Raw genomic sequence first — 21,754 nt, 5'->3', positions numbered from 1 at the left:
TAATATAAAATAATATTTTTGTGGTTCAAATGGGGAAAACACTCCAACACAATAAGATTCATAGAAAAAGTTGACCCTCTTTCCAACTTTCTCAAACTTGTGATCAACAAACCGAAATTCAATGGCTTTTGCCCCCGGCGAATTCTTCCCTCTCGGTCGTCGGCTTATTCCAAAAGTCAGCTTTCCGGTACGTGAACGTGGTATGTTTATGTATACACACATGTGCCATTGGGAGCAAACATGAACCAACTGTCAGCATATCTATATGGTGGATGTTTATTCCATCATGTTTGCAAAACTATGTGCTTCACTTTTAACGGTGGCACGGTTCTTAGGTCCCCGTTTGTTTTGAGAACACTGCAGTAGCGTTCTAACCTGGTCGAGGACATGCGGATTTTTGTTTTCCGCTTGTGGCCTTCTGCATTAATCTTTGTCGGGTTTGAAGATTTCTTAATCCTGCTGCAGTGACAGTGGAAGTGGAGGAATTGATGACTACTTTTTGACAGAACCCAGTAGGTATGACTGTTTAAGCCGACTCGCTGTCTTGCTGTCATTTGCCCAAAATAAATTTGTGTCTTTACTTAGCTATACAGCTAAGAAAACATAACCGTTATAATAACGTAGAATAAGAACAGACTATCTTTTGTCAATTTTACTATGACGGTAATTCCATTAACCATTTTTCCTTTCTTTTGAGGCACAACTTTTTCAACTTATCACTTTATGTAGTTCGTTGCACTACTCGCTAACTTTGAAATACCCACCGCCCGTTAAGATTTTTTATCCAGACGTCGCCTTATGTATGAAGAAGGCCCCTGCTGATCACATTATACTCGGAACATCAGAGTAACAACTACTCAGGAGACGTGAAATTTGGGACTTAGCGAATTCAATCGCTTGGAGGCGACAACTGAGTAAATGTCGATCAGTTTAAACAAGACTTAGAGATACTTATCAAAGCCTTTTTACAAAATTCTTCATAGTAGGTCTCGCTAAGTTAAACTTAAATGTGGCAGATTCGAAAGCTTTCGTTGCAAAAGATAAGGAAGAACAGTTTTAGAAACTTGAAACAAAAAGTTCGATTTCCATAGAAATGTTCATTTCTGTTAATCCTCTATTCAATTAATTTTGATAAAAAAATAAATCTGACTAAATTGCTGACTTTGAAACATAAATCAATTGTTTATTCCGTTTCCATACTTATTATTTTGCAGATTATGCAATTGGGTGCGATAGACAAAATCTGACAAAAAAATTCGAGGCGAAAATCTCCTAAAACCAGCTATGAAACATTGATAGAAGATTTGAATCCAACAGAGTGATTGAGTTCAAAGTTGGAATGACGACGAGCAAGCACTGAATTTCTATTGAGTTTTGAACGGATCTGTAAAAATTTTCTGTAAAAACCAAAAATCAGGCAAAATTAGGATTATTTCCAAAAAATCAGGGAAAAAACGAGGCTTATCAGGTTATCAGGAGTGACCCTCAAAAATCAGGCAAATCCTGAAAAATCACAAGAAGAATCTTTGAACTGGGCATAGACATGTGGGTTGGAATAGATGTTCGTATTATGAAAAATCATTTAAATAGTCTTGATCGGTTGCTCGGTAACAGATTGACAATATCGTAATGTCCTTTAATTAGGATGTCTTTGAAAGTAACAACTTTCGAGACTTGAGATTCGATAAAGAATTTCAATTTGTACATCGATTGTGTTTCCATAAGACGTAATTCTACGTTAAAATGAAACATTGTATGTGTCATGTTCCGATATACTTACCTATAGCCACAATCAATTTAAACCCCAAAATCTAAAATCAATTTCCCCGGAAATTCGATCCCGATCGATGCCAACCAATGCGCATTAGCAAATTCGGTATTCCGGTTTCCCATCCACCCTCGCTGGTTGTGACTGACCCGAAAGGCGACATAAATGCGGGCAATTGCCAAACAACGAAAATCTGTGGTGGTAACGCCAGATTTAATTTACAACTGTTATGGTTTCCCGCCGATGATGGCCTCTTGGCTTCTGGTTAAACACATGAGTAGAAAGCAACCACCCCACGAGGCGTAACGGTACTCAAATATAGTATCAAATTTCACGCGCATGATGGTGCTCTTTATGGTCCTGGCGATGTCAGTTTCAAACACTTTTTTAACGGTAATTTGTCTAAACATGCGGGTTTTTGGGAAAACCTCAAGCGATTTTTTTATTTGAGGAAAGATTGTTCAGATCCATCACAGTAAACGAAAATTACTGAGTTCGGTAATTTTTTTTACCGAAATCCTAACAGGTGTAAATCGTTAAACTGTTCGGTATTTTTTTTCGGTAAAAAATAAACGAACATCGGTAAATCGATTCTCCATTTACCGATGTTCGATTATTTTTTACCGAAACAATTACCGAACAGTTTAACGATTTACACATGTTAGGATTTCGGTAAAAAAATTACCGAACTCGGTAATTTTCGTTTACTGTGGCATGTTAAGCATAATTCTCCAAAAAAACAATTCGCTTGGAAATCTCTAGACAAAGTTACACGCTTCCAAATTGCAAAAAGTATCAAATAACGCTTCGAAACGGAGGGAGTTTAGTCACTCTGTAGTTGCGGAAATCGTCGTTTAATAGCCCGGTCATTCTTGTCAAATAATTTCATCTCCACGGCCTTAATTCTAGACAGCAACGGTTTATTTATATCCTTGAAATAGTTCAATGAAGGCTGTTGATTTTTCTCCCTTCTTTTATTGGCTTCCAAATGGTTAATGGTGGACAGTCCAAAATCAATTAACATCCCTTTCTATAGGGACCACTCCCAGATGAAGGATATTGGGATGTCTGCCGAGAAAATAGGACGAATCCCATGCAAGTATTATACGATAAAGGGATTCATTATCGTGCCTGTTTACGAGGTTGTGGAAAAGCCGGGGGAAAACTATCAATCCCTGAGACCGAGGGGGAAAAGCCAATAAAAATCACAATATTTTTGATCTGCTGCACCCTTCCATGCGAGGTTTTTTTTTTCTTTGTAAACGGTCCGGAACCCCTCCAGTTTCGAATCCATTCCAAGGACACGGTTTCAGTTTCGAATATAGAAAAAAAGGAGTCCTTTTTAAAAACAATATACATACATTCGGTAGCATAATAATTGAAGTACCTACCAATAGAACTCGCAACAAACGAGGGCAATAAAATAGAAATGCACTCGTTTGAAATTCAAAATGCCATGTGTGCAATATAAATTACAGGACTTCCGGAATCCGTGAGGAAATGTTCCCTTTGCTGCTGTATGATTGGGATGCATAATGCAGTAGGAAACCATTTTTTTGCTAAAGAAAAACCATTGGTTTCGGGAATTGGTCCATAGGATTTGCGTCGGGAAACAGGAATAACGATAGATTGAAAAAATCGATAAACGTTTCTTCCAAGGGACGCAGTGAAGAATGTCTGTTTTATCTTATTGACTAATCTTCGTGGATTGACGGTAGTGTAGAAAGTTTTGTCGTTTCGATTAAGCATAAATATAACATAAGGAATTGTTCATCAGAATCTACTTTTACCGCTATGCAGGATGAGGAAAAACTCGAAAATGTTGGCCCTAAAAACTGACCTGTTCAAAAATTCAGCCCAATCTGACTTGATTTAGGGGTGCCTCAAAGCGCTCAAATTTTCGATTTGTTGACCCTCAAAAATCTCCTAAGTGGGGACCAAAGGAAACCGAAAAATTACAATTTTAATTTTGATGCCAAATGACTTAAAAATGGATCGATCCGGTGTTGTCTCAAAAAATAAAAAATTAAATAAAAATAATAATAATAATAAAATATTTTTGTTTTGCACTTCATGAATCGATTTTCTGAACATAGTTGATTTTCCGAAAAATTGCCGGTAGAAAATTATTCAAAAATTGATGGTGTGACGTCTTTCACTTGGGTTTTGTATGAACTAACTCATGTATTAATTTTGTCTGTAAAACCTGTAAAAATCTTTTAAATAACTTAGAAACAAGGGGAGATGAGGGCATAACGAGCACCCAGGGCATAATGAGCACTTCACTTTTCTACGAAAGTACGTATTTTCTTAAATAAATTTTCATGAGGATTTGTTTCGTACTTCCTATAGCATTAATTTTTCACAAAAACAGGAATATCCTTATCATCTTTACAGAGATATTTGAAAAAAAGGGCTATGTTCTCAAGTAACGATAATATTATAATTTTTGAGCATCACGAAATAATCTCTTATGATCTTAAAATCATCTTGATCTATAATGTATGCACTGCAACATGATGTACACATTGTTTCTCAATTTTTACCATCGAAAATTTTTGATTTTTCACTTTTATCAATTTTAAAACACGTTAATACTTAAATTTGTTGACTAGGGGCATATAGAGCACCATATTATCGAGGCATAATGAGCATTTTCACCTTGACAAGTTTTCTTCCGACGATTTAGCCTATTAGTAAGGTGTCGGAGAGGTAATCAAAAGACTAGAGTTCGATTTCTGTTCGAGGTGATTTTTTTCCATTTACAATTCATGATCGATTTTTTTATTGTAACATTATACGGCCAGTAGCATCATCCTCCAAACAAAGTACATAATGTATGAGCGTGCGTGAATTGTTTGTATTCTACAAACAGACCTAGATTATTTTGTTATTGCTTTGTTTGATGAATCTACGACTCACCTGATCATCGAGTTGAATTCGCTGCTAGATTCCCCGGCAGAAAACGCACATCGTGCACTGATTAATGGTGCTCATACTGCCTCAGGGGGGGTTCTCATTATGCCTCTACAGTGGCTGGTTTTCAGCTTTTGGAAAATTTTTTTAAAATGCATTTTTTAACGTTTTCATTTAGTTCTTCACGTTTCAGCCCGTTAGGGAATAGGCTTTTCAAGTGTCTGAACACGAAACAATAATGTAACCTCCATATTATAGCTATTTTCTCTGGTTAAATAAGCGTTTTCCTTAAGGTGGCCATTATGCCCCCATCTCCCCGACAAAATGAAACACAACACTGTCTCATAGATACTATATATCCTAGTGCCGAATTTTGGTATTTTTCATCTTGGCTTTCATTGTGGTTCTTAATGTGTTAATATTATTAATTTTATATGATCTCTCACTGTGTAATGAACCACCTTATTAACAAACAAACTGCCAGCATACGTAGCAGCGACTTGGCGCTTCTTTGTTCCATGGGTCAGTTGGGTCGCGTTCACAAATCTCTAATCTGATCTCCGTTTTATGCCTTTCATGGTTCAACGATGTTTGGTGAATTTTCGGAAATATCCTACCAACACCACTTTGTTTTCCTATTGTGTGCGTTCTGCTGGTCGTCAAGAACGATTCTTTTGTCTTGAATTTGAATAAGCCCATCAGGCCTTGCAGGAAAAGATCAGTTCTTTTTCTTCCAGACGTTCAAGGGAACGGGTGCGTGTTGTACCGCCGTGGTTTCGCCTAGTGAAAAGTTTAGGCACGTGGTTTAACTTTAGTTCGCAATAAAACAGTGTGGTAGGAGCGAACAAAGTGTAAGTAGGTCAGAATAATAACATTAGTGAAGATTTTAACAAGAACACCAATTTAGATCCGGCGGTCGAAAGTCAAATCGCTTTCTGGAAAAGCAACCTACCGTGTGCTGTGGCCGAGAGCCAAACAGGTAAATTTCAAAGTCAGGTTAGGAGATATTTTTGGGATACTAATTACAGCGTTTAGCAAGATTTCAAATCCCACTAAACGTGGGAGCAAGTCTGGTCCGGACTGGTGCCTGGAGCGCGAGGTGGTGCCAAAAGGAAACGGTGGTCGGAATCGTCCGTCGATAGTAGATCCGATCCACCCGGGAGGAAACTGCTACCTTAGCATCAGGCCAAACGCAACCGTTACTGACAGCTACGTTACGTGAGACACCAGTCGAAGCTTGTCAATTCGGCCGTGGTGATAGCCATTAAAACCCATTGGCCGTCGTGTTTGCTGTTCGACAAACGCCTGATAGCAGTTTCCGCGAACCTAAAATTGAAGACGACCAGCCCAAAATCCTGTTTTGTTTTTTCCCTTCGACCAAGGAGTGGTCGGAAGCTTCTGCTCACGATTGTGTGATTGTGACTACCTGGACGGGGACTCAACACCCAAAGTCAAAAGGTAACGTGACTCGGACGCGAGTTCATTTACCTCCCAGCATGGGTGGCAAAACTCCTCAGATCTACTTGTCCAGTGAAAGAGAGTGCAATTTTTTTCGTCTGCTCCCCCAATCGGTGCGGGGAGAGATAAATCGCACTGAAATCAAGAGTGAGATTGTCAACACATAAGAAAGAGCGAGAGCATTCATAGCCGCTGATGAAGAGAAATCCCTTCTCCGGAAAAATCTGTTGCGCAATGTGCTGAGGAGAATTCGAGAGCTAACTCAGTTTATTCTTGGTACGTTCACGAGAAAAGATGCTACTTTCCGAATCAAAGCTCCCAGCGGTGTCCTGATTTTCTAGAAGCCGTCCTGATTTTAATTGCAATTGATTTTGCAATAAAAACAGTTTAACTTCTTAAACCAACGGTAATCTTCGGTTCAGATGATATTTGAACGGATTTTTTCGGTATAAACTAAAAACCAACTAACTTCATATCTATTCTGCTGCATAAATTAAGGCGTATACTGCCCGCTATTTCGCCTTAATTTATGCAATCTAAGAAGAGCTGCATTTCATTTCCACCAATCTACTGGGGTCCTGAAAAATCCTGGTTTTTGTTCTTCGCGGTGTCCTGATTTTTTATGAAAGCATCTGTCACCTCTTCTTCGAACGCTACCTTTTGTAAAAAAAAAGAATTCAAAACAGCTAACAGCAGTGGGCATGGTAGCGGAGTAGAAATTGTTCATATTTTTTCTACGTTGTGTGGTGGTAGTCTAAACAATTTTTTCCTTCTTTACTCTGAGGTGTATGACTGAAACACAGGGCGCTCTTTGTTTAGAATTCTCTTTCTCCCACTCGGATGCAAATGCTCTCACACTTGCCGTCCGAGTCACTTACAGCTCGTGTAAACTCGGGTAACGAGTGGAGCACGATCAGCGAAAGAGGATTACACTCGGAAGCTGAACTGAAAACAGTGTTGGTTTTTCCCGGCTCTTTGTTGTTTGAGAAGAGCCGACCAACCCTGCCTCCCAGCAATTTACAAACACTGCAGGTCATTGTTGTCGATCCCGACCCGAGGAAAATTTTGCAGACTACTGGTGGAAGGATCCGCCCTCTAATATGGATTCGCATCAATCAGGAAATCGCAGGATGAAGCCGCATCGAAGGTCAGACCTATTAATCATTAATTTTCAAAAAAACCACCCAATGTAAAACCACTATTTAGAAATGGGCCCCCCAAAAGTTTAAATTGACAGAATATCAATGTATTGTTAGCAAAATTCTTAAATTCAACTCGTCTCTTCGTTCTCGAAAACGTTCTGGATATTAACATTAAATTTCAAGTTGCCTTTTTTACAATTGCATTGTTCTCGAGTGGTCGGCTTGTTCCTACCTACCCATCCTCAAATTTTCGGTTCTTTACTGAGTGGAACTGGACTATTAAAGGTTAACGTTTGAGACACTATTTTGAAAACCCCTTGGGAGTCTTTTAAGCCGGTGTGAACATGTACCTTCAGCCTTCATAACTTTTGATAAAGTTATGCGCTGCAGACTAAAATTGATCCTTGGCCTAGTACAAGATCTCATGCCAAATTTGGGCCAGATCGGATCACGGGAAGGGGTCGCTCAACGAGCCTAAAGTTTGTATGGGATTTCGAGACATTTTGTTCGGGAGAAACATGAAAAACCAGTTTTTCATCAATAACTTTGGTTTCCGTCGGCCGATTTCTTTCAAAAATGGGTTTTCTTAAAGCCTAAACCATGAAAAATAATTCATCCGAAGACTGCCTTTCGATAAGAGTTAAGATAAAAAAGTTATTAAGCTTCAAAAATACTTACTTACTTACTTAATGATCCCGCGCCGATCCTCCGGTGCATAGGGCCGTGGTAAAAGACCTCCACTGTTGACGATCCGGAGCCAGCGTCTTCACCTGGTCCCAGTCAAGATTCTCGTCGACAGTTCGGATTTCAGCGGCTAGGCTTCGCCGCCACGAATTTCTGGGTCTGCCTCTTCTTCGATGACCTTCTGGATTCCAATCTAGCGCCTCTCTGCCAATCTCGTTTTCATCTCTTCGCAGCGTGTGCCCAATCCATCTCCACTTACGTTCCCGAATCTCGATTTCTAGCGCCTTTTGATGACACCGGCGATGTAGTTCCTCATTCGAGATCCAGTTGCCAGGCCACCAAGCGCGGATAATATTCCGCAGGCAGCGATTTACAAATACTTGCAGTTTTCGCGTCGTTACCGCATATGTGCACCAAGTTTCGCACCCGTACAGCAATACGGATTTGACGTTTGAGTTGAAGATTCGGATTTTTGTTCGTAGAGAGATCTGGCGTGACCGCCAGATGTTTCGGAGACTCGCAAACGCAAATCGGGCCTTTCTGATCCGTGTTTCGATGTCTTTTCTGGTACCACCATCAGGCGTAATCTGGCTACCAAGATACTGGAAGCACTCCACTTTCTCAACCTGTTGCCCAGCTACCATGAAACTGGAGGGATTTCCTGTGTTGATCTCCATCGACTTGGTCTTTCCGACATTGACTTTGAGACCTGCTGCCTTGGAACTTTCGGTGAGGTCGTCGAGTTTGCTCTGCATATCTGGTTGTGTTTGGGCGAGCAAAACAATATCGTCAGCCAGGTCAAGGTCGTTCAGTTGCTCCATTGTTGAAGGATTCCACGGCAATCCTCGGTTCGGTGCACAGTCAATCGATCCAATCAGAATCTCATCCATTACGATTAGAAAAAGTAGCGGTGATAGAATACATCCTTGTCTCACTCCAGCAGTTACCGGGATTGGTTCGGACAAGACACCGTCGTGCAAGACCTTGCACGAAAATGCCTCATACTGTGCTTCGATGAGATGGACTAGTTTCTCTGGGACCCCTTCAAAAATGGGCTTTTTTAACTTTTTTAACGGTGGTTTTCAGCACTGATAATGAGGCGTCAATATGTTCGACCGCCTCGACTAATTAACAGTGATGAATACCATCCTTACAAAAGTTAGCCCATTTTTCTTATAACTTTCTTATCTTAACTCTAATCGAAATGCAGTCTTCGGATGAAATATTTTTCATAATTTAGGCTTTAAGAAAAACCGTTTTTGAAAGAAATCGACCGACGGGAATCAAAGTTATTGATGAAAAACTGGTTTCTCATGTTTCTCTCGAACAAAATGTCTCGAAATCCCATACAAACTTCAGGCTCGTTGAGCGACCCCTTACCGCGATCCGATCTGGCCCAAATTTGGCATGAGATCTTGTACTAGGCCAAGGATCAATTTTAGCCTGCAGCGCATAACATTTCACAGGTTTTGAATTTCCCATACAAATTTGGGGCAGTCTACTGTTGGTATTGCTGTCGAAAACAAAAATCGTTACAACTGCTCTCCTCTCTTTCTCAAAGTTTGAAGAGGTCTTTCAATGTAATGAATCACAGCTAATTTTCGATACATAAAATGGTTCCATCAGAGACACCGTGGGTCGTAGAAGATTAACATATTTTTTTTAAATTTAAGATTTGAATATTTCGTTTAGTTTCCCATCTCGTTATCTTAAATGTAGGTACTGTAACCGTGAGATAACCAACCTATCCTCTCTGACCTACTAGGCAAAAGCTTGTCCCACGATTATCCGGTTGTTGACCTTTTTTTAAGTATTTGAACCATTTATTGGCGTTTGTTTTTATTCAGAATAATATTTTTATAATTTTTTTTTAACTAGGTACCACATTTCAATTCAAAATTCATGAAAGTGCAATAGCGCAGAGTAAGTACTGGAAAGGATTTTATTGTTATAAACCGGGAATTTTATTTCAAATTTGACAACCCAAAACCCGAGAAATATCTGGAATTATTCGAACAAAATGAATAGAAAGATAAAACAAATCTTTTGAAATGTAAATTTCTCGTTGAAACGGTAGATAGATGCGGACTAAATCCTGGCATTTTTTCATGAAATTCTGGTGTTTGAGCCCAACCGGATTTGTCTTGCTTTTTTCTTAAATATCCGAGTAAACCTGGACAAAACCGGAAAATATGGAATGCCTACTACAAATAAGCACAGGCACTTCTAAGTGATTTTTTAAGCCTCAAGATAAGATACTGTTGTATGATAAATATGTTCAGAAGATAAGTTTTATTTATGTTCAGAAGAATTATTTATTTGATAAAATATAGCAAAAATGTTTTGTTTCGTTTGAATTGAAATATTAACAAAAAATGAAACCATCAAGAAGTGCAGTATTTTTGTTTCGGAAAGTAGAAAGTAGAACATCAATAGATTGAGTCATTTCAGGAATGGATAATAGCTATATTCACATAAGCAATGATTTTCATTTTTTGATTGACCTACCCCTGTGGTATTTGAATTATATTGGTATATTGAGAAAATGTTAAAAACTTATAAAAAAAATCAAGAATCAGAACAGTAAATTAGATTCATCGACGAAATTTGATTCAAAATCTTCAACATTTGCACAACAACTTTGTACAACATCCCAATAGATAAATAAAAAAAAAATAAAACAAAAAGTTTATGCCCGTTCTTAGGGAAAACAATCAGAACTTCGTGACAATCTTAAATAGTAAAAATCTTCTTCAAGAAATAAAAAAGAAAAATATAAATTAATAAACTTTGATAATAAATAAACGTCAAACGCTGAGAAAACAACAATTTCCAAAAAAAAAAATGTCTTTCTAACTATTATTTATCGCTAGAGACTTTCAAATGGAAGTACCACCGACTTGAACAAAAAAGGAAACTGTTCAAACCTTTGTACGAGTTGTTAAAAGGCCTCCGCTTTGATAAAATGCAAAGCTAATGTCTATTTTTAGAAGAACGAATGATTGCAAATGTGAAATGATTAATTGCTTTCGTCTGGTATTGTTCTACTTGTATTAAAACGGAATTTGTTATTACTCTTGAAAGGTCTCAAACAAATAATGCGTAAATTTGTTTTATACACCCTTAGAAAATCCTACACAAAAGTAAGTAAAAAGAAGTCAAAACGACCCGTAAGTGCAGGAAGTCACCAGTATGTAAAAATGGTGGTACGTGAAATTATGTAACATAGGCCGGTACATACCAGTATGTAGAAAGTACGCAAAAGAACGTAGAGCTCTGTGAACTGAAAAGTATGTTAAAATCACATAAAGTAGGGAAATAACCAAAATTCTTATTCGGAATTAAGAAGCAGGGATATTTTCTTTCAAATTGATTGAAATTTGATTTTAGTATAATAATTTATTGTCCACCAATTCAAAAACAACTGAAGATTTTGTAGTAAATTGATTTCATTATTTCCGGCCAGTTTTTTTGCAAACTTTCTCCGCTTCATCCAAGAAGTCCGTTTTTCCGTTGGGGATTGAATTGGACATATCATGATGGAAGCCACCCGGATGGGATTGGCCTAACCAGAACATCGACGCTTGAGCAGGTGTCCTTATAGGTTCAACTTCTGGGACAGGGAGTGATTCAACAGTCGACTGGGTGTTGAAGTTGGAAATCCTATTAAAACAAAAAATGGTTAGCAAAATTCTTTTAAAAAAATACAGAAATATTACCCCTGCTTTTTAATTTGCTTGGTTGCGGCCGCAACTATGGTAGAATCAGATCGTAGAATCGTCTAATGATAGCGTTTTATGACGCTTCTGGACCCAGAGGAAACCAACAATTATGCTAAAATTATGGAGATGAACTGAATACACATACAGCAGAAATGAATGTTACAAAACTTACCGAGAAAAACGGAAAAATTTTGAAGTTTTCACAGACTTACAGGCAGTTCTGCAAAAGTTGTTGCTTGCGCGCGAGTAGGATGTAAATAACAGACTGACACTCTGGTGGTGCGAGTGAGAAGAAAAACGCCATCAACCACATATTTACTGAAATTGCAGTTCTTTCTACAGAAAGGGTTTTGTAGAACAGAAAGAACTGACAAAGTATGTAATTTCTGGAACTCACTTCTACGTAAAAGTTGTCGATCTTCAAAGTATGTACTTTTTACATAACCAATATGTACAATTTTCTTAGAGTGTATATCGTTTCTTAAATTTTTTCATCGAAAATTTCGAGCTGATGTTTAATTTAAATATCTCTCTTTTTTTTTTTAACAAAAACTATTCAAAAGCCTTTACAAATTATCAATCAATGACGCACTTGGCAAACAAGGGCTTATCAGCGAATAGCCAACAAAAGGAAACAAAGTTATTCAAAATTTGTAAACGGTAAGTGCGGCCCGCCAAAAAGATTTGAAATTCAAATTGGCCCGTTGGTTCAAAAGGTGTCTCACCCTTGCCCTACATGTTTCCAAAATGCATTAAAAATTCATGTGTTATTCAAAAAAGGGATTACAATAAGAGATTACAGAAAGGGGAAACAATCAAATTTTTTTTTATTGAAGCACTTCAACATCGTATTTTTGCATAACAACCTAAAATATTCTCAACGTTGAAACAAATCAAAAAAATATATTTTTTAGTTTGAGTTTTTTTTTTTGTAAAAATTACTGCATACGAGGGCTGGAATCTTTTTCGCCTAGTTCAGTACGGTAAATATTTCAAATTTTGTTAATGCACCAGTAACTCAATCAGCAATCATAAAAATCTGATCCTTTTCATGTAGTTTCTATACTACTTTTAAACAATTAAAGTTATTGGGAATACAATTTTTATTTTTTGGCTTCAATTTCTGAGCCAGGGTTGAAGTTATTTCCCTCGACAAAAAAAAATCTCAATGGATTTAAAGCAACAATTTTTTTCTGAGATGGAATTTAAGAGATATTTTTGAATAATTTGGGCCCCGATTCCCAATATGCAATTTGTTTTTTCTCTCTTAGCATTTGTTTTCGAGAAATTTTGTAAAAAATCATTAAATAAATGTGCAATTTTTTTTAACCATAGAAGTATATAAACAAAAACATTAATTTGTGAAAAAAATCAACGTTTATAACAAAAAACTTAATAAAAGAATTTTCAAAGCGCTGTATACTGTCTCTATAATCATCGATGTCAAAAAATGACTGGCACATGGTGTTAAATTTATTTAAGAATCAAATAAACATTGACATAAAAGTAACCAATAAAATTTAAATTTTGAGTTTTGGCCAGGTTTTTGGGTGAAATACTCCTGTGTGAGACGGTTAGTTGCAAAATTTTTCCAAAAAGATATGATGAAAATAAGAAAAGGGGATCAAGTATCCCCATAGTGTTGTCAAAATTTGTTATAGGAAGAATCTAGTAAACTGTAAAGTTATTCGTGCTGCAGTTTAAAAAAAAATCTAAATGCTGTGGCACTTCTCTAAGATGATACGGAAAATTTTCTATTAAACTAAACATGAAACCTTCGCCATCACAACTCATGACATAGACCTGTACTGACCACTCTTTGACGAGAAAATTACTAACATTTCATCCTCTCTTCACAGAGTACTACCAGAAGGACTCCTACTCGGAGTACAACTGCAACGAGCCGCTGCTGGAGTATGCCAAATTGACGGCCACATCACAGCTTCGGGAACGAGGCCCGGAAAATGCTCACCTGAACGGTAAGTTTACATTTTTCCGCTTTTCCAACAACAACGCCAAGAAGCCGGCCAGTCAGACCAGACTGTCCCTTTTCGAGGCGGCATTTTTATTGTTTATTCATTATCGCTACTCTATAGAATTGTCTTTATCCAGTTTGTGTGTGTTATGCTGTGATATTTTCTCTTCCTGTTTGTACCTACTCGTATTCTGTTCTTGCATTTTTCGTTCCATTTCTGTTGCTGTCCCTTGTTTATAGATAAATCGAAACGGGCGTTTGTTTTCCTTTTTCCCAAGTTTCTGGACATCATGTCAAAATGATCGATACTGTTTGGAGAATATTCCTGTTCCATTTTATATAATAGGGGTTTAGTTTACACATTAGAATTTTAATGAATTTTTTTCCTCTACTGTGTCTAAATGTTTCAAAATTTACGAACTATCCAATGGTGCTTAGATTAGGGATACCATACGTACTCTTTTAAGAGTACATGTACTCTTTTTCGATCGAAAAATGGACGTACTCTTCTTTTTGTGAAACTTTATGAAAAGTACTCTTTTTTTCTGTGAAAGGAATTAAATTAAATTTTCTCATATAAACTGACTTATTTCTTCCGATACTGGAAGATTGTATTCTTATAAATACAAGATCTAACCTTTTATGCATTCGTTGAACAACACTTCAATCACAGATAAACCTTCAATTTTGCTTTATTTGTTAAATGCTTCAATGGATGGCTATCAGTAGAAGGAATCACGAGTACATTCACGATTTCAAACGGGATTTTTCGTTCTAAATTAGCACCTTTGGGTATGCAATGAACTCCTGGACAGTAGGCAATATGCATAGCTAAAATTTGCTTAAAAGCATAGTGCACAAATCAAAAGCACACGAATCAGCAAAAATGTTTTAAAGAATAAAAAAACGGCTCTAGGAAAAACTCTTTTAAAATGCAATTTTTTTTTTATCAAACTTTGAGTAAAACAATTTAAAATACTTTGTATTTGTCATGTAAGTCACATATCTTGCAACAAATTGGCGGTATTTGAATGACATAAAACATCATGGTTTTTGAATAAATGATGTGAGTCTTTATAATTTTGAATTTTTTTCTCGATGTACTCTTTTTGGCGTTACAGGATATGGTAACCCTAGCTTAGATCCTCTTGACATTCCTTCCTCCACACCAAATAGTTCCTCCACATCAAATAGTTGTTGAAGTGATTCTCGCCTACTTTATAAAAATAGTTTCTGCCCCCACTTGTTGTTGGTTGTTCACTTTTAAGCAGTAACAACATCACCTCGGAATTCATTGATGTGATTCTTTCGTCTCCTTTTGTTTGTTTGGTTAGTACGTTGGTTATTTTTCCGGGCGCTGATTTTCCTTCTATTTAAAATTTTCGCTACACTTTCCTTTCCGCTGCAAATGATTTATGTTTTGTTTTCCGTCTGGCTCAAGTGTGGGTGCGTGTATGTTATTGTGTGCGAGTCGTGCTTCATTGATGCCACGTGTTTTCTCAGTCGAAACTTTCCCATCCTTTGTGTGTATGTCTGTAAAATGTTCTATTGACGGGACGGCCAAAAAGTGGATTGCATCAGTTTTTTAGCACCAGTTCGGATATGTGAGTTTTTCCCCCGACGTATCGTTAATAAACGGTTTTCCGATCGTATTTTCGTCAGTTGAGATAACTGACAGACTGTCGTTTTCTCGGTACAAAATCTTCGCAGTCCTGCGGTCATTAAAAGTATTTTGTGTGTGGTTGGCCAGAATCATTCAGAAATATTGCATAGTTACTCGTAAGTGAGGGATAAAGGTGCTGTGTGAGTTTTTCTGCATGGAAATTATGCCATATGTCCAGTTTTTTTTAAAGGGGTGAGGCGTTGTTTTAACCTGTATTTCAGCCCTTGTGTGCCTTTCTGTTTTCGAAATGGTAATGTGTCCTATCAACATCCAGTTTTAGATAAGGATGAGGGAAAAGCAATTGGTATTTAAGTATCTATGAAACACATGTTAGATTCCCTTACCTAATGATGGCGATTCACTTACACATGCTGAGTTTATTTTTAATCATTTTTTAAAATCAATTTTATTATGAAACAACCCCATCCGTATAAAATTATAATTATCAGAGCTACAGAAATAACAAAAACCCTAAAAACTACGAAAATTAAAAAAAAAACACAATTACAAAAAGGCGGAAATGACACAACTAACACAAATAACAGAAATTACCGGAATGACAGAGATGAATAAAACTGAAAAAATGCAAAAATAATAAAAATGAAAAAAAAAATAACAGAAATGATAAAAAGCATTAAAATAAAAACATTGACAGAAATTATCACATTTTCAATTTTGCTGGGAAATGTGAGAAACATATGAAGTATCAATGAACGAAAGAAGTCGTGAATACCATAAATTTTTCGAACAAGATATAATGGTCTCACCCCGACGTGACTTGAACCCGCAATATCCGCTTCAGCGGGCACGTCGTTATCCAATTACACAACGGTGAACGTGACGAAATGGGCTACAGCATGCGTACATGTCGAGCTCCATCGGTCGACTGCTGAATCTTCTATCGATACACTGTGGACAAAGAAAACATGCGAGATATAACATGGAGTGTATCGATAGAATATCCAGCAGTCGACCAATGGAGCTCGACATGTACGTTTGCTGCAGCTTATTTCCTCACATTCACCGTTGTGTAATTGGCTAACACGCTGCGGTACTGAAGCGGAAATTGCGGGTTCAAGTCCTGTTGATGAGCCGTTGTACGTTTTTCGAAAAATTCATGATATTTACGGCTTATGTTATTTCATTCTTTGTGATATTGCTCCTACAGAGAAAAGTTGGATTTTTTCAACTCTTCCAAAAGAAGAAGAAAAACTACCGTAAGACGTCAAAGCTGTTGCACTGAAACAAACAATTCAGATTATATTTATGAGTTTTTGCGGGCAAAAAAACCATTGTTTAAAAGTCAATTATGAATGATGCAGTGACATTTAAATCTGTTTTCAATGCATTTTACCAATTCTTAAATGATTTATCACATTTATTTAGAAAAGAAATGTATCGAATCATTGATTTGAAAAACAAAACGGGAATCAATCTATTTCTTTATTTATAAAAAATTATAGTATTAAGGGATTTATTTTCTAACTTTAAAGCGGATGGTATAATAAGAGCGACACGTCAAGAAACGTGACGGAACAAGCATTACTTTGTTCAGAATCATTGATAGTCTATGTCATAATTACAAAAAAATATAGTGAAGGGATTGTTTTCGACGTCTAAAGAAAAAATCAAATTCCATTAATTTGCAATAGAAAAGTTGACTTCAGCCTCACATATTTACCATTCCGTAACAAATTGAGTTATAAAAATATTAACTCTTATAGTTGTACAACAAAATATATTTCAAAAACTACTTTTTAACAATTATCATGAAATGTTTTTTTATTACCTATTTTCGTGATAAAACAACCACTGATTTAAAAAAATGGATTTTTCAGATTTTTTTCAATATCTTTTATTTAAAGAAAACCATTGATATTCTAGAAATATTTATTTAATTAAACAAACAATTTGAGAATATTTGGCTACTTAATTTCTACCGAACAACATACAACGGAAGTAAAAAATATAAAAATAATAAAATGGAATCAAATGTGATCGACATCTGTGCAATCTGGAATTTCATTGACTACTTCTAATGAAAATGAATTTTCCGATGGAGCAATCGTTGTTGTTGTTGGAATTGTTGAATCCACTTCCGCTTTGTTTCGGAAAATTTTAAAAAGATTTTTACCCTGTTGCATCTGTTAACCGTTTCGTTGAGTTCAAACTTGCTAACCCAATTTCCGATTGTTGTTGTAAATTTTGGCAAGCTCTACTTTTCCAGTCCCAAAAAATAGTACCCAAACAAACAATGGGCAATTGTATTAGGAGACGCATGCTTCTCCATTTATTTATTTATTTATTTATTTAGTCTTTGCAGACATTTAGAGATGTTTACACATTACAAAAAGATACTATCTTATTCTACTTTTAAACACAGCCTTAGAAATATTATAATCAAAGTTACTAACTATTTCATTGAAACGAGCACAACATGTATCCAAAGGGTTGTTTTGTCCGTATCGAGTTCGTCTAGTAGTAAGTCTGAGGAACTCCTGCGTCCGAGTAGATCTTACAGGAGCGTTAAACGGAAGTAACGACAACAATTCTGGACAGTCCACATTATTCTGTAGAATTTTTGCTCTCAAAAGCGCCATACCTGAAAGCGATTTTGATTTTGAATTTGCAAAATCATATTTCACTTAATTCTACCCAGTGATGGTTTGAATCATTTGACTTATTTTTGAATCATTTGGTTATAACTTCTTTTGAAAACATTTTTCCATGAAATGATGTTCTAAACTTTAGTAGATACAGATCTAAGCTACAACTTTCTTGTATGTCATAAATATGTATCTTCAATGTGGTATGAATTGTAGGATTTAATCCAACCCGCTAATCCAAATGATTGTGATTACGATCATTGCTCAAAAATTTAAACTTTTCGATTTCTCATTCATAAGGCATAAGAGATACAGGTTTGTGTTGGTCACAAAAGTTGCAGCTAAGATCTAGTTCTACTAAAGTTTAGAACATCATTTCTGGGAAAAATGTTTTCAAAAGAAGTTATAAGCAAATGATTCAAAATTAAGTCAAATGATTTAAACCATCACTGATTCTACCTATCTTTTTATTCGCATATGCTACTCTTTATCAAAGGACAACAAAAAACACCACCAGAAAAAAAGCCTCAGATATAAGATGATTATTTTCTTCAGTGTTACTCGGTTACACTGACAATAATGCAGCCCATCAATCGAGCTGTCAAGTTACGGTTGTCAAATTTCGGGTCTAACTGCCGTTGCGTGAATCCAATTTTTCTCTGAATACGCAATAATGTTCAGGTACGAAGATGTACCAAGACGAACTCAAAACAATAGATTTTTTTTTTTAATTTGCTTGTCCCGCTAGGGGACGGCTGAGACCATTATGGTCCATCTTGCCAAAACAATAGATTTAATGAAAATTACAAAAATGACAAAATGACAATAAAAACAAAAAAAGACCAAAATGACAAAAATAATTCAAAAATAAAATGAAAAAAACACAAATGACAAAACTAGCCAACAAATTTTGTCCATCCGTTTTGATTTTTACATTAGTTTTTGGGTTTTTGAGGTGCGTTAATTTTGTAATTTTTATCAGTTTTGTAGTTTCTGTCATTTTTTTGATTTGTAATTTTTTATTTTTTTTGTCTACTTAGAAAAAAATGGTTCGAACAACGAAATTCTGAAGCGACCTTTGCAATAAATTTTATTTTCATCATTTTTGGGCTCACTTTAGTGGGAAAATTTGAACCACACCGTAATAATAAAAAAATCTTTAGGCAGGTTTACTTATAGACTCAATAGTCCGACAAAGGGAAATGACAGGCGACGGGAGCAAATCGAACTTTCTATGATAATGTTCAAGGTCTTCATAACTTCAGTTGCAAAATAGAAATAGTTTCTCAGATACGAACATTGTCTCTTTAAAAGGAAATCGCTTTTAAAAATATTATTTACAATCATTAAGATCTATAGGTGAAAAAATATTAAAATATATGCTTAATAATTGAAATGAATTTTACTTAAAAGCCAAAAAAAAATCTTTGTGAATCAAAATACTTCAACCACACGCTCCTTTTTTAAACTCAAAATTAAGTTTGACCGAGGTCCAAAACATAGTTCGATTCTATGAACTTAAAGTTACGTTCCCTTTTTCCTCCTTGCGATGGTTCAAAACGGAGTTCGAACTGCGAACTCAAAACTAATCCCATCCGTGCCATTTTTGTCGAACCGCATTTCGGGTTGGTATCTACGAATAAAGGCATAAAAAAAGTTCAAATTCCAGTTTTTCCAATTTTCTGTTGTCGAACTTAGTTTTGAGTATGCTCAAAGTTGAGTAATACCAGTAATACTGCCACATAAGTGCTGTTTTGACCGTGTTCCCCGTGGTCAAATCATAGTTCGGTTGTATGAACTAAAGTTGAGTTCCATTTTCTTCTTGCGATGGTTCAAAACGGAGTTCGAACTTCGAACTAAAACTAATCCCATTTTTCCTTCGGCGAACCCTCTTTGTGTATGTTGAACTGAAAGCACTTAGCGAGTTCGGCTGCCGAACTGCATTTTGAGTAGCTATGAATAAAGGCATGAAGAAAGTTCAAATTTGAGTTCGGCTGTCGAACTTAGGTTTGAGTATGTTACTCGCTAAATTTGAAATACTCAGAGCCCGGCTACCTTTTACTCAGACGTCGCCACATGTATGAAGCAGCCGACGGCTGATCTTAATGAACTCATTTATCAGCGGAAAATTTACTCAGACGTCAGAAAATTCGGCACTCAGAGAACTCGAATGCTTGAAGGCGACAACTGAGTAAATGTTGATCAGTTTGTGCGAGGCGGTCGGACTTGGTTGTTTTCGTGCGGCAAAAACTAGAATATATACATGGTGAATATTCATTTTAAAGGTAATTTCTGGCTTTTAATCCGATAATATTTTTATTACAGGGTTCTGTGACGAAGTGATGATGGTCCAAACACAATTATTACTTCATAATGGGTCCCGGCCCGGGAGACGAAACCCGACGGGCGAAAAAATGTTCATTAAGTTTGTGGATGTTTTTTAAATAAATGTGTATGCACAACCTTTGGACTTTTGTTATTCATCAAATCAACAAATCCATCATTTGTCTGGAAAATAATACAGGTTTTATTTTTTTTTTTATTTTTTTTTTCCGGGATTTTAAGCATCTATGGCTTATTCATCCCAAATACAGGTTTTAACTATTCTAGCATGGAAAAGGCGGCCAAAAACCGCTTCAGAATTATTCGCGCATTCTGAGTAACCATGACTCAGTTGTCGCGAAAAAGGCTGTTAGTCAGTTCTGAGTAAAAGCCGTTTAGTCAGAACTTAATAGGTGCGGTTTTGGCGACAACTGAGTAGCCGTCACTCTGAACTGAGTAGCTGAAAGTTAGCGAGATAATCAGAGCTTACACGCAAAATAATCTGCACGTAGTGGCTACGTGAAAAAAATACATAATTTTTATACAATTGATTTTCACGTCGATCCTACGAGATTAATATGTAAACAAGTCCCTATAAGAATTCGTGTTTCATGGGCCTTACCTAAAAGTTACGTGAATTTTTAGTGAATTCACCTCACTGTGCTTATGAAAGCTACGAGGAGTGTTTTTAGAATCGGAGTGAAATGTATAGGTCAATTTGTATTTTTGTTTATGTTTATAATGAAAATATAACAAAAATTCATTTAGAACAAACTTTATTTTCACAATGTTTTTCGCTTACACTTCACTTTACCACAGTAAAACACTTCAATTCCCGCAGTTCCAGCAACGCAGGGCGGCTTGTGGAATGCTGAAAAAAATGGAAAATTCAGTAATGAAAAATAAATGATCTAATCAAAACATAATTTTACCTTGTCCGTTGTTGCCTACATGGTGTCCTGTGTTCCGGGAAGTCGTACCAAAAACAGTAATCGGCATTAGTTTCGGAAGGACACTTGCATCCAGATCCATCCCTTGTTATCAAAATATGGAAACAAAAATCAATTTATTTTTATTCTGAATCATCAAAAAGCTAAAGACACTTACCAAAAATTCAAAGCTAAATCTAATTAGGCTTGTCAATGCAGTTCCTCTTCCGGGGACACACAAATTTTTACAACAGCTGGCTGACAATTCTCTTTTCTAATAGGAATTTACAACCACACGCTTGAGACAATTGCATAAAACGGATTTAGATCATCTACTTGGAATTTACGTGAAAATCATGTGTAAGTTATGTGAAAATAAAGTAGCTTTTACCAGGGCATCCTTGATACTCTGTGGTTACTACAAAATTCGCGTAGAATTGATATGATGCAACAAAATCTCAATTTACGTGAAAAATCCCGTAGAAAAATTTCAAAATTATTTTGGGTGTAGTTTTTCGACTGCCCAGTCAAACTCAAAGTTGAGCATTGCAACTAAAGTGCTGTTTTGA

At 36.3% G+C, this 21,754-nt stretch overlaps 1 protein-coding gene and 1 long non-coding RNA gene across 5 annotated transcripts in view; one reads left to right on the top strand and one right to left on the bottom strand.

Moving 5' to 3' along the window:
• Positions 1-21,754, top strand: part of LOC129757816 (neurexin-4) — a 58,474-nt gene that overhangs the window by 1,979 nt on the left and 34,741 nt on the right. For all 4 annotated transcript variants that reach the window (XM_055755138.1, XM_055755136.1, XM_055755139.1 and 1 more), the window contains exon 2: positions 13,550-13,669. In XM_055755138.1, the coding sequence (XP_055611113.1) occupies positions 13,550-13,669 (120 nt within the window). The remainder of the gene's footprint in view (positions 1-13,549; positions 13,670-21,754) is intronic.
• On the bottom strand, positions 11,379-12,111 carry LOC129757818 (uncharacterized). The gene is made up of 3 exons (XR_008739817.1): positions 11,863-12,111; positions 11,688-11,802; positions 11,379-11,631 (listed from the first exon to the last, which is right to left on the bottom strand). It is a non-coding gene; the product is annotated as an uncharacterized LOC129757818 (long non-coding RNA).

This window comes from Uranotaenia lowii, chromosome 3 (assembly GCF_029784155.1).
Source record: "Uranotaenia lowii strain MFRU-FL chromosome 3, ASM2978415v1, whole genome shotgun sequence".
Classification (NCBI taxonomy): Eukaryota; Metazoa; Arthropoda; class Insecta; order Diptera; family Culicidae; genus Uranotaenia; species Uranotaenia lowii.
The sequence above is the reverse complement of the archived record's forward strand: the minus strand, read 5'-3'. Positions and strand labels throughout refer to the sequence as shown.